The 13,799-nt window shown below is 52.7% G+C and overlaps 1 protein-coding gene across 1 annotated transcript in view; it reads left to right on the forward strand.

Annotated features, from left to right (window-relative positions):
- The first annotated feature begins 320 nt into the window (after window positions 1–320).
- The window catches only part of EPHA8 (EPH receptor A8), a 43,633-nt gene continuing 30,154 nt past the window's right edge, over window positions 321–13,799 (forward strand). Inside the window, exons 1-2 of the mRNA XM_065696175.1 lie at window positions 321–405; window positions 12,840–12,904. Coding sequence (XP_065552247.1) covers window positions 321–405; window positions 12,840–12,904 — 150 coding nt within the window. The remainder of the gene's footprint in view (window positions 406–12,839; window positions 12,905–13,799) is intronic.

The following is a 13,799-nucleotide window of genomic DNA, read 5'->3' on the forward strand; positions in this document are numbered from 1 at the left end:
ACGGGGCGGGAGGATGGACGGGTGGATGGATGGACGGCAGCGGGGAGCCGGAGCCCGCCGTCCGGATGCTGGGGCTGGGTACAGCGAGCGCGTGTGTTGCGGGAAGGGGGGCTCGCTGCAGAGCCCACCCAGCCCATTGGCTTGCGAGCCGTGACAGGCAGGCAGCTCCCTCCCCGCCAGCGCTGCCTGTGTGGATGTGAGCAATGTGCGCAAAGTGCCTTTGCATTAGCCCGTGAGTGCCGTAGCGCCGGGCGCTCGCTCGCTGAGGTGCTGGCACAACCGAGGTGGCCCTGTCCCGTGCCTGGTGGCCCTGCCGGACCATGGCATGGGCACAGGGGGACCTGACATCCTCACTCTCCATCGTCATCGCTTTGGCTGCCTGCCTCTCTGCCACCACCAGCGAAGGTAGGAACCGGGGTGGCCCTGGAGCGACAGGGCAGTGTTGGGGGGACCCGCAGGATCACTGCGGTTGTTTGGATGTGTCCGCGTGGGCTTCACTTCTCTGTATTCCCAGGGGGGCACAGCCCCAGGTTCCTGCCTGCTTGAGTTTGCTGATCCTGGAGCTTTTGCACCAGAGGCTAAACTTCGGAGCTGGGCAGGAGGACTTGATTTCTGCAGCAGCGCTGCCAGCTCTGGCCTCCCTTCAAGGGCTCTGCTGCAGCGTGCAGAGGGGACAGGGACACAGGCATCACCTCAGCCATGGCAATCCCCATCACCAGAGCTGGCAGCAGCACAGGGCTGCGCTGGATGGAGCAAACGGGTGGGCACGGGAGGATGTGGGGAGCTGGGAGGGCAATTCGGTGGGAAACTTGCCACGAGGGAAAGGGCTGGAAACTTCCGAAGTGGAAAGCAGGGATGCAGCCAGGGACCCTCTCCTGACAGCTCCGTGTCAGCCGTGTTAGGCCTGCTCCCTCTGCCTGGCCACGCTGCCCTGCTGCAGCTGCGCTCACCTCCTCAGCAATGCCACCCTGCTCCGGTGTCCCCCCTTGGCATGGGGAGTGCTACTGACACCCACCCGCTCGCCTGCCTCCTCCTACACTGGCAGTGGCAGCACGGCTGCTTCCCGGGTCTGCTGATCGTCATCACCCGGAGATCTGCCGTTCCTGCTCCCAAGCGTGTCCTTGGCACCGGCACTAGCATCCTTCCTTCCTTCCTCCCTTCTGCTACACCTGAGAGCCACAGCCAGCACAGCACATCCCTCTGCAGCGAGCCCCCGTGCTGGTGTCCCTGCCCGGTGCTGGCAGTGGCATCCCTCCCTTCTCCTGCCTCTGCATCCCTGCCATCCTTTCGGCATGCCGAGGCCCACAGACTGGCACTGTGATGCCTCACACACTTTGCAGCACCCACTGTGCCGGGTCGTTGTGCCTGCTGCCATCTCCCAGTACCCACCCATACCTCTCCTCCCACCAGCCTATCTTCCTCACCTGTATCATCCATTTCCAGCTATTCTGGTCCTAACCCTGATTTCTGCCCGCTGTCCGCTTCCTGGCACTCCTCCTGTTCCCTTCCCCACTGCTTTCCTGTCCTTGACTGGGATTCACTGGTGTTTCTGTGCTGAGGATGGGCTGTGTGGCTGCCGGATAGGACCCCAGCATCCTGACACCCCAGCCCTTGCCGCCCTGTGCCCAGGGCAGGGTGCAGCACAAGACACTGCCTGCACTGCCGGTGGCTCTTGGTGCTGCAGCCCTACAAAGCCAAGCAGCTCTGCCTGAACTTGGGCAACCCTGGGCATAGACAAGTGATGCTGAGGCCTCTTTGCTTTCCTCTGTGGAGGAGATTGTTGGCTGCTGCGGTGGGTTTTATGGTGTGTGTATGGAGATCCAGGCCTGGACTGCTGCCTGCCTCTTCCCGGGTAGGAAAGACCTGGGTTTCCCACAAGACTTTTTGGAAAGGAAAGCTAGTCTCAATAACAGCCTTGGTCAGGGGGATATGTGGGGCTGGGGGTAAGCTGGGCCCTGGTGAAGACCAAGCAGGCAGGACCGAGGTTACACCGGGTAGAAGGTGCTGGGTGGCACCAGGACAAAGTGTGGGGTCCTGCAGGAAGATGGTGGTGGCCCCGTGCTCTCGCAGGGTTGGTTGTGTCTCCAAGGGTACTGGGGCTGATCAGTGCCAGCCATGCCCTGCAGTCTGGGCAGTGGAGTGGGGATGTGGCTGCAGGCTCCTGTGAGCATCCAGCAGCCCAGGGTGCTGCGCTGTGCCCATGGCACTGTCCGTGCCGTGCCAGTTGGTGAGCACCCTGGTACAAGGATGGGTCTGGAAGCATAGAGAGATGCTGCAAAGCGCAGCACAGCCCTGGTGCCTCCTGTACCCCAGTTGTGCTGGGCTTTGCTATCCCATCTCTGCAGCCTGTGGCTCAGCACAGGGGGTATCCACAGTGCATAAAGGTGTCCAATGCTGCCAACCATAAGCTCTGCCCGCTGCGCAGCCACAGTGCATCTCTGCCCATGCCACCCAGCAATCCTGGTGCTCATTCGAGGGTTGTAGGGTAGGAAATTGCAGACACAGAGTAGATTTAGGACTGGCGTGCGCTGCACTCTGCGTGTGCGTACTGGGAGGCAATTGGTGTATAAAAACAGGTATTAACCTGAAGGAACGGCTTCAGTCTGGTTTTATTCCCCTTCCAAGAGCTCCCAGTGCCTTTCTCTTTGCTGAAAGATTTGTTCCAAGAAGTTTCAAGCATATATATCTTATTATATAATTATATACATAAATAATATATTATTATAATAATTATAATTATTATAAATAATATATTCTATATATTGTTATCTATTTCTCATTCATTTCAGTCTTCCGTACAGTACGTGCCCTGGAAATGGGAGGAAAAGGGAATCTCCGTTCCGTGGTAAATCCCCACATTTTGGCGCGGCAGCCATTGCAAAGCGCTTTGAAAGCCAAAACTCCGATTCTTTATAGATGGGCGGAAATTTGCAGGATGTGGGAGATTTCCATTTGCGACACCGAAGAAAAAAGAATTCCGAAATTGTTAAATTGCTTTAGAGCAGGGCAGTAGAAAAGTTATTTTCAATAATATGAAGATAGTGTGATAGAGTAAACTATTTGCACTATTACACGCTGTGTTGCATTGGCAAAAAATATCAAAGCAGATATTTTATATGGCACCAGCAGCTGAAGTTAAATAATAAAAGAGGAAATATCTCCGTTGTATGGAAAGAAAATCGGACGAGCAGAAATCGCCACATTTGAGGCTTGGCCAGGGGGTGAGAAAATCTGATTTTCTGCCCGAAAATGGCACTTGGAATGCCGCTGCTGGCGTCTGCTCGCTCCCAAGCGATGGCTCTGGCTCAGCGCTGTCCACCATCAGTGAAGTGGGTGACCTTTCTCCCCACCGCAGCAAAGACCCCATGGCCTGCGGGTGAGCTTGGTGGTACCTTGGTAGGGATCATGGTGTGGCAGGGAAGCGGGACCAAGGGGCCATCTCCCATTGTATTCCAGGGCTTATCAGGATGGCCGAGGCAGACAGCAGGGGATGGGGATAGGGTGAGTACAGGGACTACACCGGGGAGGATGCAGTGCTGATGACACGGGGATGCTCGCCTTTTCCCTGCGCCATGGGGTCAGTGATGGAGACGTTTTGTTCCTCCCTACAACAGGGATGGCATGTGGGAGAGCACCAGGATCCTTGGGAAAACCCAGCAGCTGAAACAGGAGCCAGAGGAAGGGTTTGTGGCGATCTCCCCTGCTAATCTCTCGACTGTAATCTCATTAATTGCCCCTCTGCTCAAACAGAAAAAGAAGTAAAAGCTCATCTCCGCATTTATTCAGCGCTACTTTTGTACCCCTTCAATGCCGAAGTCGGGGCTGCGAGAGAAGGAAAGCTCTGAAAGGGAGAGGAAATAGCTTTTTCCGTTGTAAAAAGGCTGTGAGGATGCCGTGTTCCTCTGTAAGAATAGGAAACAAGAGGGTTTAGGTACACAGACTTTTGGTGATGGGGGCATGGGGAAGCGTTAGTTTAAACCAGAGAGCTGATTTGGGGCTACGTTTGCAGAAAACCAAATAAAATCATTTTGGGGTGTATAATATCATTATTACTCCCAAAATGCTGCTATAAAGCAAGCACCTGCAGGATTTTAGGTAGGATTTTAGGATCATGGGGGAATGTTTCTGGTCTTTCTTTCTCATCTTCATTTCCACCTTGCTTGCATTAACAGCTTCTTATAGTAAAACTTCCGGAAAATCTAACCCCCAAAATCTCAGACAAATAACACAACAGGGCACAAATTGCACTCACTCTGTGGGCTTTTTACTCACTCCCCTTGAATTCTGGTTTTCGGAAATAGTGAGGGATTTATTTACAGTGAAAAGAAATGGGCACCATTTTGGTGACGGTGGAAATAGATCTGATGGATCCAAATTTAACTGAAAACCCAATGAATTACTGCAAGGACAAAGGAATTCCCTATTTATTTATTTTATTTTTTTGTTTTAACTGGCTGAGAAATAGTTAGGAAAAATAAATATTTTACCCCAAAGAAAAGCACAAAAAAACCAAACCCCACAAAAAATAACGAACCCCAGCCCTAAAAGAGGCTCAGTCAGGGAGGGAGGTTGAGCTGCTTGTCCCATGCATTTCGCTGGGGCCGGCACTTGTGGGTCCTGGTGGGTGATGCTCTGTGAGTGCCGATTTCATCAAGACACCCCGACACCTCTGCTCATTGTTTCGGCCGGGTCCTGTGTTTTGTGCATCCCTGCTCGCCTCCCTGGCAGCCTACGGTGCTGCCTTTGTCTCCAGGGGTAAATCCGTTCATGTGATAACTCTATTCGTACCCTGACAGGTTTTGATCGTTGGGTCTCCTCACCCCAGCGTGTTTGCGTGAACAACACTCAAAATTATCCCTCTGTCACACGGAAATGGTTAACCCCTGAGCGGAGGGATCACACAGTCGTATTTCCTTCATAAAGAAACAGAAATCCCCACGTCCTGCCCGGGCAGGTGTGTGGTCAGAAATAACAACATAAAGGATGTACGTCCTTTACGGATCAGGTCCAGCCACACCGGTAAAGCCTAATGAACGGTGCTTGGCCCAGGGATACCATTGAGAAAGCTGTTCGATATTTCTCTGAAGCCATGGGCAAAAGCAGACCCATCCCTGCCTTCCCTAATCCATTCCAACGGCTCATCAGCCTCAGCCTTAAAAAATTGGACCCCGCTTTTCCCTAATATAAATTTCCCTGGTTCACCTTCCAGCCGTTTGTTCTTGTTAGGCATTTCTTGCTAGAATAAAGACCCCGTATTTTAATGCTGCGAAAGCACGCTGGGTGCAAGCGGGTGCCTTGCACCCCTCATGGGCACAGGCAAAACTGGGCTTTGCAGTTTCCCTTCTCACATATTTTTCCCCCCATCCTTGGTATCATGGCTGTGCCTGTGGTACCTTCTGCTCTATCTCCGCTTTCTCCTATTTTAAATGCCTTAAACATGTAAGTGAGTGGCTGCAGCTGGATAGACCATCTCGATCCCAGCATCAAGGGCATGCACAAGTCCCTGATCCTTCCCTGGTTGAAATACCTTTTGTGTTAGGTACCTCCCATATGATTTTTAAAGGCTCTCGTTTTGTTTCGTTGCTGGTGGTGTGAGGCATTCAGCCCTTCCCTTCAAACGTTTTCAGTATTGGTATTTTTGTCCGTGAAAACGTTCTGGTTTAGAAAGCTTTTTTTTTTTTTTTAAGAGAGCAAAGTAAAGCAAAAGCCTTTAAAAAGGAAAAATTAACTTGCTTGAAAAACGTCCCCGTGGTGCAAAGAGCGGAGCGTGGTTTGGGGTGGCTGACTGCTATGAGAGCAAGAGATGAAACCAGGGAAAAAAGCATCCGACAGCCTGACGGCAGGAAAACTGCCATCCAAAGCCCCTTCGGATAATCCAGATCAGTGGGGACGTTTGCAAACATCCACATTTCACTACCGAATCCCCTGGGGAGGATAAACCCCAAATCTCTGGCAGGACTGCTGGGATGTGGGGGTCAGTGGGAAGGGCAGGGTGTCTTTATGGTTAGTCCAGCTAACGGGCTCACGGGCTGTTCTATAGGCACAGATCTCCAGTGCCAGGTGACATCGGGGAGTCTGATTTTGGGTTAGAAGTCTGCAAATCCCAAACAGGCTGGAGATAAACTGAGCAGGCAGCGTACAGGTGGGGAGTGAAAGCACTGGGATGCTCTGGGATAAAGACCTGCGATGGTGTTAGGGGCTTGCCTGGTGTGAGCTTTGGCTACCAGAAAGCTCAGCGGAGGTCAGAAACATCAGTGTCTAAAGCTGAAAATGCATTTGTGTCTATTTTGCTATGTCAGACGTGAGCAAAGGGATGAGGGAGTCAGGACTGGTGCAAGGACACCATCACAAACCCCTCTGAAGAGCGGTCCCATTTCTCCAAGTCCATACACACAGGTTTTGCTTACCACAAGCAGAAGAGGCGTATTTTGTGTTAGAAAACACTCCTGTGTGATTCTGTCGCTATATTGGTGGCATGAGATGTTCAGCCTGTCCCTGAACCTGGGGCTGCAGCTTGGTGGGACGTCCCGGTGTGGGTGCACGTCCATTATCTGTTCTTTGAGCTTCTGGGTTAGGAGACGCTGGTCAGGGATGCAAAAAGCCATCCTTTGATGGTGTGTGGGATGATGGATGGGCTCGTGCAGGGCTTTAGCCTAACGAGATGACAAGTGGTAGCTGTGCGAGGCGCGGGCTCCTCTCTGCTGATGGATGTGTCCCTGATGTCTTGCTGTCCCTTAGGCTGGGGACACTGCGCTGGAAGGGAGATGCATGACTCCCTGAAGGCCAAATCCAGACCTGAGCACACCAGGTCTGCAAATCCCTCCTATGGGGCTCCAGGGACCTTTCGGCTGCCTCGGTGCCCCCCTCTGCAGCCTCGTGTGGTCCTGCTCCTTCCCTTGCTCACACTGGATGTTCCCTTGGAATTTCTTGCCTCCCCGACCTTTCTCACCCCCCCATCCCCAGAGCCTTCCCACCTCCTCCACTGGTTTCTGCCCTGAATTACAACGAGCCCAGCCGCCCCTTGAGCCCAAAATACCTGCTTCCATACCAGCGCAAGCTCCTGGACTAGGGATGTGGAAGCGTGTGCTCACCCCTCGCTCCAAGCCTCAAGTCTGGCCCCAAGCACCCCATCCCTGAGCCCTGGGACAGCCTGTGGATTCTTTCCACGTTCCCAGTCAGTTATTTATGCCCAGCTCTCACCACACACTGTCTGCATCGAAACCCGTGTGTGCCACAATGCGGGATGCACACCAGCACCGTAACACCCTGCCCAGCAGTGGTACTGTCAGTGCTTCCATTCGGGGTGCCCAAGCCAGCGTGCCCAATTCGCCTTGGCTGTCTCACTGCACAAGAGCATCAGGAGTCTCAAACAGAGTCGGAAACAGGAGCATTTTACATCTCTATTTTCCCACCTATATTTCTGCGAGGGAACATTTTTTTGTTGTTTGGCTTTTGATGTGTTTTTTTTTTTTCCGGGGAGAAAAAACGCTGCCCTGTAATTTCAAGGTTTTTACCCTTGGAAACGCTTTCTTCCGAGTGTTTCGTTTTGTTTCTTTTTTTACGTTATTTCATGACACCTCGGTCCTAGCGCAGGTTATGCTCTCGCGCTGCGCATTATCTCACACGCGATCATGCAGGGGCTGGAAGGATTGGGTTGGTGATTTCATTTTTAACACCTGAACTGTTATTTTTTTTTGTTAGCACTGATTGAACAAACAAGCTTTCTTCCTACATCAAAGTATCTTCTGCTCCTGGTATACTGAAAAGGGGTGACCCTCTGGGCAGTCCTTATGGGCATTACGGCTCCTGATGCATTACAAAACGATATGAAATTAAATACAGAAAGTTCACAGCAGCAATCCGGAGGTCTGAGAAGAAATCCTGGAGAGGGAATTAGGGCACGTCCAAAAAGCAGCACTGTTATTGTCACGGCGATTGTTTGAAAACATTTCTTTTGAATGTATTCCTTTTTTCCCAGTCTGATCCTGGTATTCCAGAAATGTGGAAATCCCACGTTCCTACCGGATTTGCTGACATCTTTTCTATCTACCCGCAATGCTTTACTAAATTCCTCGCTGGGCAGCCGAGGCTCCATCCCCGCTGTGTCCTCAGTACGTGCAGCCCGACAAAGCCTGCCTGGATCCGGCTGAGCGCTGGGGTGCAGCACCCCATTGCCATGGTGCCGACCTGCATCCATGGGGCACAGCCCCCAAATGGGAAGCGCTGACCTACCCTCCAGGCTCGCTGCTCTTACCTCGAAGCCCTTGTGTGCTGGTGAATAAATCACTGCTTTTCTTTCTTTAAGGATAAATACTTGTCCTGGGAAGGGGGAGAGCTAAAAGCAGAACATCCCATCCCGTCCCCCGTGATGCTCCGAGGCCAGTAAGACACAGCTTTGTTGCTCGGCTTTGCCTCCCGAGTTGGAAAGGTCATGGCTAGCTATTCAGCATGCCCCTGGATTAAACGGTGGGACACAAATAGCTGACCCACCCCGGCCCCACCTGCCCCTTCAAAGTCCTGTCTGAGCTTATGGGAAACGAACACCACTGGTTCTTGTTCCCCTCCTCTCAGGGAGCCTTTCCCTGCCCCTTTCCCATAACCAGACTCTCTCTTCCTGCTGCAGATAACTCCCCCTGTGCCGTGTTATCCCCCACTGAGCGGGGCTGGGGTTGTGGGGCCGGTGTGGGGTGTGCAGACCCTGCGTGAGGCTGCAGGGGCTGAGCCTGACAGCCTCTGAGTTGCAGGGAGCAGGAGTGCCTAACTGTGCTGATAAGAGTTTAATTATCGATGCAAAAAGCGTTGTTGCACGGGGGGAGCCTTGCTGTGAATCTTGGGAGGCCTTTGAAGTTGTGATGGAGAGGAACTGAAGCCCAAGGGAACAGGGCTGCTCCCACTGACCCTTCCTCCCCACGCCTGAGCTACAAAGCCCCTGCCTGGGAGGGAGACAACAGAGTAATTAGAGAGAGGGCCGCAGTGGGTTAACAATTAGTGAGGGTGCCCAGAGCCCTCTTTGGTCCCCCACTGCTCTATGGAGGCTGGGGCTCAGCGCATCCCTGCCCTGTGTCACCCTGGGCTTGCCCCACCACCCCACCACACACCCCCAGCCAGGCTTGGGGGTCCACAAGCTCCACTGGGCTGGGCTGCTCCACAGGACTGATCCTGAGCCCGGGATGCTTGGATGAGGGACCCCAAGGTGCCTGTTTGTAGGGATGTCCTGCAGCCCTGCAGGAGCTGTGCCCACCGGAGCGAGTGTTGGGAAAGGTTTCTGACCGCTCCATTTCATAGATACGTGGCAAGAGATACATGGACCCAGACAAAACACACATCTTCTGCATGTTGGTCCCTGCCTTGGCTTCCTCACTTATCCCAAACAGTGTCTGAATTTGGTAGATATGGGTACGGATAGGGGTAAGGATATGGAGATTATAGATATAGATATATAGATACAGATAGATATAGCTATATGTGTATTTCTATATATCTGTATCATCTATGTCTATCTTGATATCAGATATCTATATCTATAGTTATCTATATAAATATATCTATATCTAGATATCTATATCTCTCTATATAGCTATAGATCTATATATCTATATATATCTATATGTATAATATCTGTATTATATATCTATATCTATACATATCTATAATCTATAAAAAATATCTATACATCTATAGCTATATATATAGATATCGATATCTAATATCGAGATACAGATAGATGATACAGATATATAGATGATATAGATAGATTTAGATATAGATATAGCTAAAGAAGTAGAGACAGGTTAGACATATATAGACATACATATAGATATACATATAAAAACATGTAGCTATAAATAAATTAATTATACATATACTTCATATACATACACACACACACCTAGTCTTCAGCTCCTGTGTAACCTGCATCTATGAGACTGCCGTGTCTCACAGGTGCAATGCAACATGTCAGTGTAATGCAACATTACACGATGCAACTTTATAAAGGAGTGAGTAGGTCTGCCTCGCATGGCGCACCATCTCAAGACCCCAGTTGGTGCTGGGGAAGCGACCTGCTCTCTCCTAGGTGCTTCCATTTGAACGGGCAATCGGGCTTGACAGCTCCTGAACCAGTGCGAGCATTTCCCCCGACACCTCCTGGTGTTTTGGCTCAATACAGCAAGTCAAGGCCAAGGCAGAGAATAGGGGAGATACAAAATGGTGCTCAGGAGCACAAAATGGAGCTCGCAGTTTGAGCCTGATCCATGCAGACAGTCCATAACATCAAACGGAATCGCCCAGCTGTAGGACATAGGTCTCATTCCAGCTGAAAGGGGTCCTTTGTGGCAGCCTCCTTGCCCTCCGATGCTCTTTCTGATCATCACCTCGGGAGGTGGGACATCACCTGCGAGGGGCTGCGCAGGGCCCTTGTCGTATGTGATCCCTTTGGTAGCCTTTCCCTGGAATGGGTGGCTGGGTTTCGGAACAGCATTGGTCTCCCCATACCTGAGCACAGCATGCAATAGTGCTGCTAGTTGGATGCTCAGGTCCACAGAAGCGTGTGCTACACCAGGAGTTAACACAAAAGCCCTTGGGCACACAATGCCTTTGTATTTGTGCAATGCCCACTGCAGTGGTCTTAACGGCTGAAACACTTGATGAGGAATAAAAGAAGCAACTTCACCCTCTTTCTGCAGCAAGGCACCAGCAATCTGCTCCGCAAGGCTTCCTGCAGGAGGTACAAGCTTGTGCACCAAAGCACCTGCAAGGAGCCGGCTCCATCATCTATATGAGGTTGGGTAGCACCCATATGGTCCGCATGGTGGGATGGGGTGTTCCAAGCTGGCTCCAGGTCCCACACGGGGCAGTGCAGACGAGCCTATGGTACATCCCACCATGGATGCAGCTCCTTGTGCTGCCTGGAGAGCAGCTGCATCCATTGCCGAGCATCTTGGCGTGGGAAAGAGGGTGCAGGGACCACAGCGGGGGGGCAGAGGGGGTCTGCAAAAGCAGTCTGCTCCCTGCAGCCTGCCTGCTGAGGGTCACTGGGACCGTGCTCCTGCTCTGCGAGCAGGGAGCTCCCGAGCCCGAGCTCCTGCTGGGTGAATTACCCAGGGAAAATAGGCAGAAAATCTTCAGATTAACAATAACAAATAAAAATGGATTTGAGATCTCGGAGGTAATTACTCCGTGCTGAGGGCAAGGGGCCTCTTTAGCAGTGGGAGCAGCGCCATGCGGGGAGTGGAGGGGCTCGGCCTGCTGTTGGGCCAATGGAGTCACACAAGAAACCCTGGAAATTCTTTCAAATTGTTCTGCTAACGTTAATAAATGCCTCAAAAGCTCCTAATCTGCTCTGTCAGGAGCATGACGTCCGGGTGTTTCACAGCCAGCTCACGTCTCTGCTCCTCTCTCCCTCCGCCTCTCCTTCCCTGCCTGGTAATAGTAAATGAAAGTGGCACCCGTTCCTCTGGATGCTGGGACCAGCATCACGCTGAGCCCAGCCTCCTCCAGGCCACTGTGCCCCATCCCCAGCATGACAAGCCACTGCCTTGCTCCAAGACCACCACCCCTACGGAGCCCGGAGACCAGCCAAGACCTGATGCAGCAGCAGGGATGCAGGCGAGCATCAAGGTCTAGTGTGATGATGCTGCTGGAGGGTGAGGAAGGGCAGTGAGCATGGAGCCCATGCAAGTGGGCTTGAACTTACTGGGTGGCTGCAGGGCTTTTGCTGGGGAAGGCTGGAGGCACTGGAGGTCTTGGAGGAAGCCTGGTTCTGATGAAGGGTGACAAGACAGGGCCATGCTGGTGTCGGTGCCTGCTGCACTCATGCCCAAGGGTCCGGGCACCTTGTTGGCATGCTTTCCCAAGCCTCCATCCCTCTGGATCTGTACCCCGGGCTTGGGCCCCTTCCCCTGGTACTGAGCAAGTTGGGGGTTATCAGGCAGAGGCAAGGCTCTGCTCTGCCTCGTGCTGTGGGATTTGGGTTTGGGGCTCATGGGCAGCAGATGATGCTCAGCAGCAGCTCACCCTGTGCATGCAGCAGTGCTGTGGCGTCCTGCTGCTGACACCGCTCGGGTTTGCACAGGAAGCTCCTGAGCACGTTCAAAGGCGCCCTCACCTCTCCCGCTGCAGAAGCTGCTCCCCTTTCCTTGCGGATTTGCCTGTGCCTCCTCGTTAAGCTGGGCTCCTGGTGGTGGCAGGGCTTTTGAAGGATTGGCTTTGATGGAGCCTGTCCCCCACTGCCTGGCCTCTCCACTGGGGTGTCAGCCAGGACCATGGGGGGTCACTTGTGCTGGAGCCGGGCACCGAGGTGCGTAATTACAGTGGCTGCTGGAGCGCAGACTTCAAACCGGTGATGCTGGGAGGGATGTGAACGTAAAGGACTTGACTGAGCCTCTGGAGAGGTGTCCAAGTGAGGAATGATGCTCTGGTTGCATCAGTGTTGGCTCAGGGTGGGACTGGTGGACAACCTAATGCTTGCACTTTGTGTTCCCAGCTTCCCTATCCCCTCTGCCCTGCTCCGCATCCCCTCCAATCTGTTGTTTGCACTCCCCTCTCCTCCAAAAGGACACATTGCCCTCAGTCCTATGGCCATGTCTGATACAGCCTCATCTCAATTATACCCCAAACCAACAGCTTTGGGGAGCACCATTTATTGCCATCTCCTCGCTCCACACCTGCCCCAGCTGCAGCCAAACAGGTCCCTGGCAGCAGCCCCATGGATTGATGGGCGCAGGAACAATCAGGCGAGCGGGATGCAAGGAGGGGTTGCTTGTGGTGGCTCAGTTCCTCGCCCCTCAGGGATGGGGAGAAAGCTTTCTAATGCAGCATTTTGCTCCTGTGTTTTCCAGTGAACTTGCTAGACACATCAACAATGCCGGGGGACTGGGGCTGGATGACTTATCCCTCGCATGGGGTAAGTATGAAGCGGCTGTTGGCGTGTGGGGAATGGGTCGCCACAGGTCCCCCTGGTACCTAGGTCAGTGCTGATGGGGCAAAGAGACGACATCTAATGGGAAAACGTCAGCCTGAAAGACCAGTGGGATGCAGGTGGTTTGGAAATGCCATTTAACTGTCCATGTCCCCTGGTAGTGACTCGGTTGTCACCAAGTCCTGAGCAAAGAGGGAGCTCAAGAGCTGGGTCACCCCATGGGCTCTCACACTGAGAAGCATCTCATTCCTCGCTGCACCAAGGGGAGCATCAGGAGGAGCAGCCCAAAATGTCTGTGAAACTCTCAGCAGCCTGGAATCAGAGGAGTTTGCTGTAGGAAATGGGGGAGAGGGGTCGGGATGTGGATGGTTTCTTAAAGGGAATGGGGATGTAAATGCACAGCCCTGCAGCGCGGCCAGGAGTGATGTAGGGGTGCTGACCCCCATCGGAACCTGCCATGTCTACTGGCTGGGTCCTTTCTGCATGCTCCCTTCACCTGCATTTCCATGTCCGCATTTCCCTGCCACAGCAGCTTGCTGGAAATGGTGAGTTTCAGATGGCAGCAGCGCCCCGGCTGCAAGGATTTTGCTCATTCATTGAGTGAACAGAAACAATCCCATAATAAACACAGAGAGGACCAACTGCGAGGCACAGTGGGGCTTGCCGCAATGCACAAAACGGGCAAAACTGGGGTGCCTACCTGGCTTTCGCTGCTGTGCTGCTTTTTCATGTCCACTCTTTTTCATCCCCTCTCTGAACTAAACGGTCCTAATCTTTTCAATTCCACCTCCTACAGAAATCTTCCCAGGCCTCTAATCATTTCCATTGATCTGTTGCTTGAGACTTCCAGTCCCCACGCTGTTCGGGCAGGAGTGATCGG

Source organism: Lathamus discolor, chromosome 16, assembly GCF_037157495.1.
Source record: "Lathamus discolor isolate bLatDis1 chromosome 16, bLatDis1.hap1, whole genome shotgun sequence".
NCBI classification, from domain to species: domain Eukaryota; kingdom Metazoa; phylum Chordata; class Aves; order Psittaciformes; family Psittacidae; genus Lathamus; species Lathamus discolor.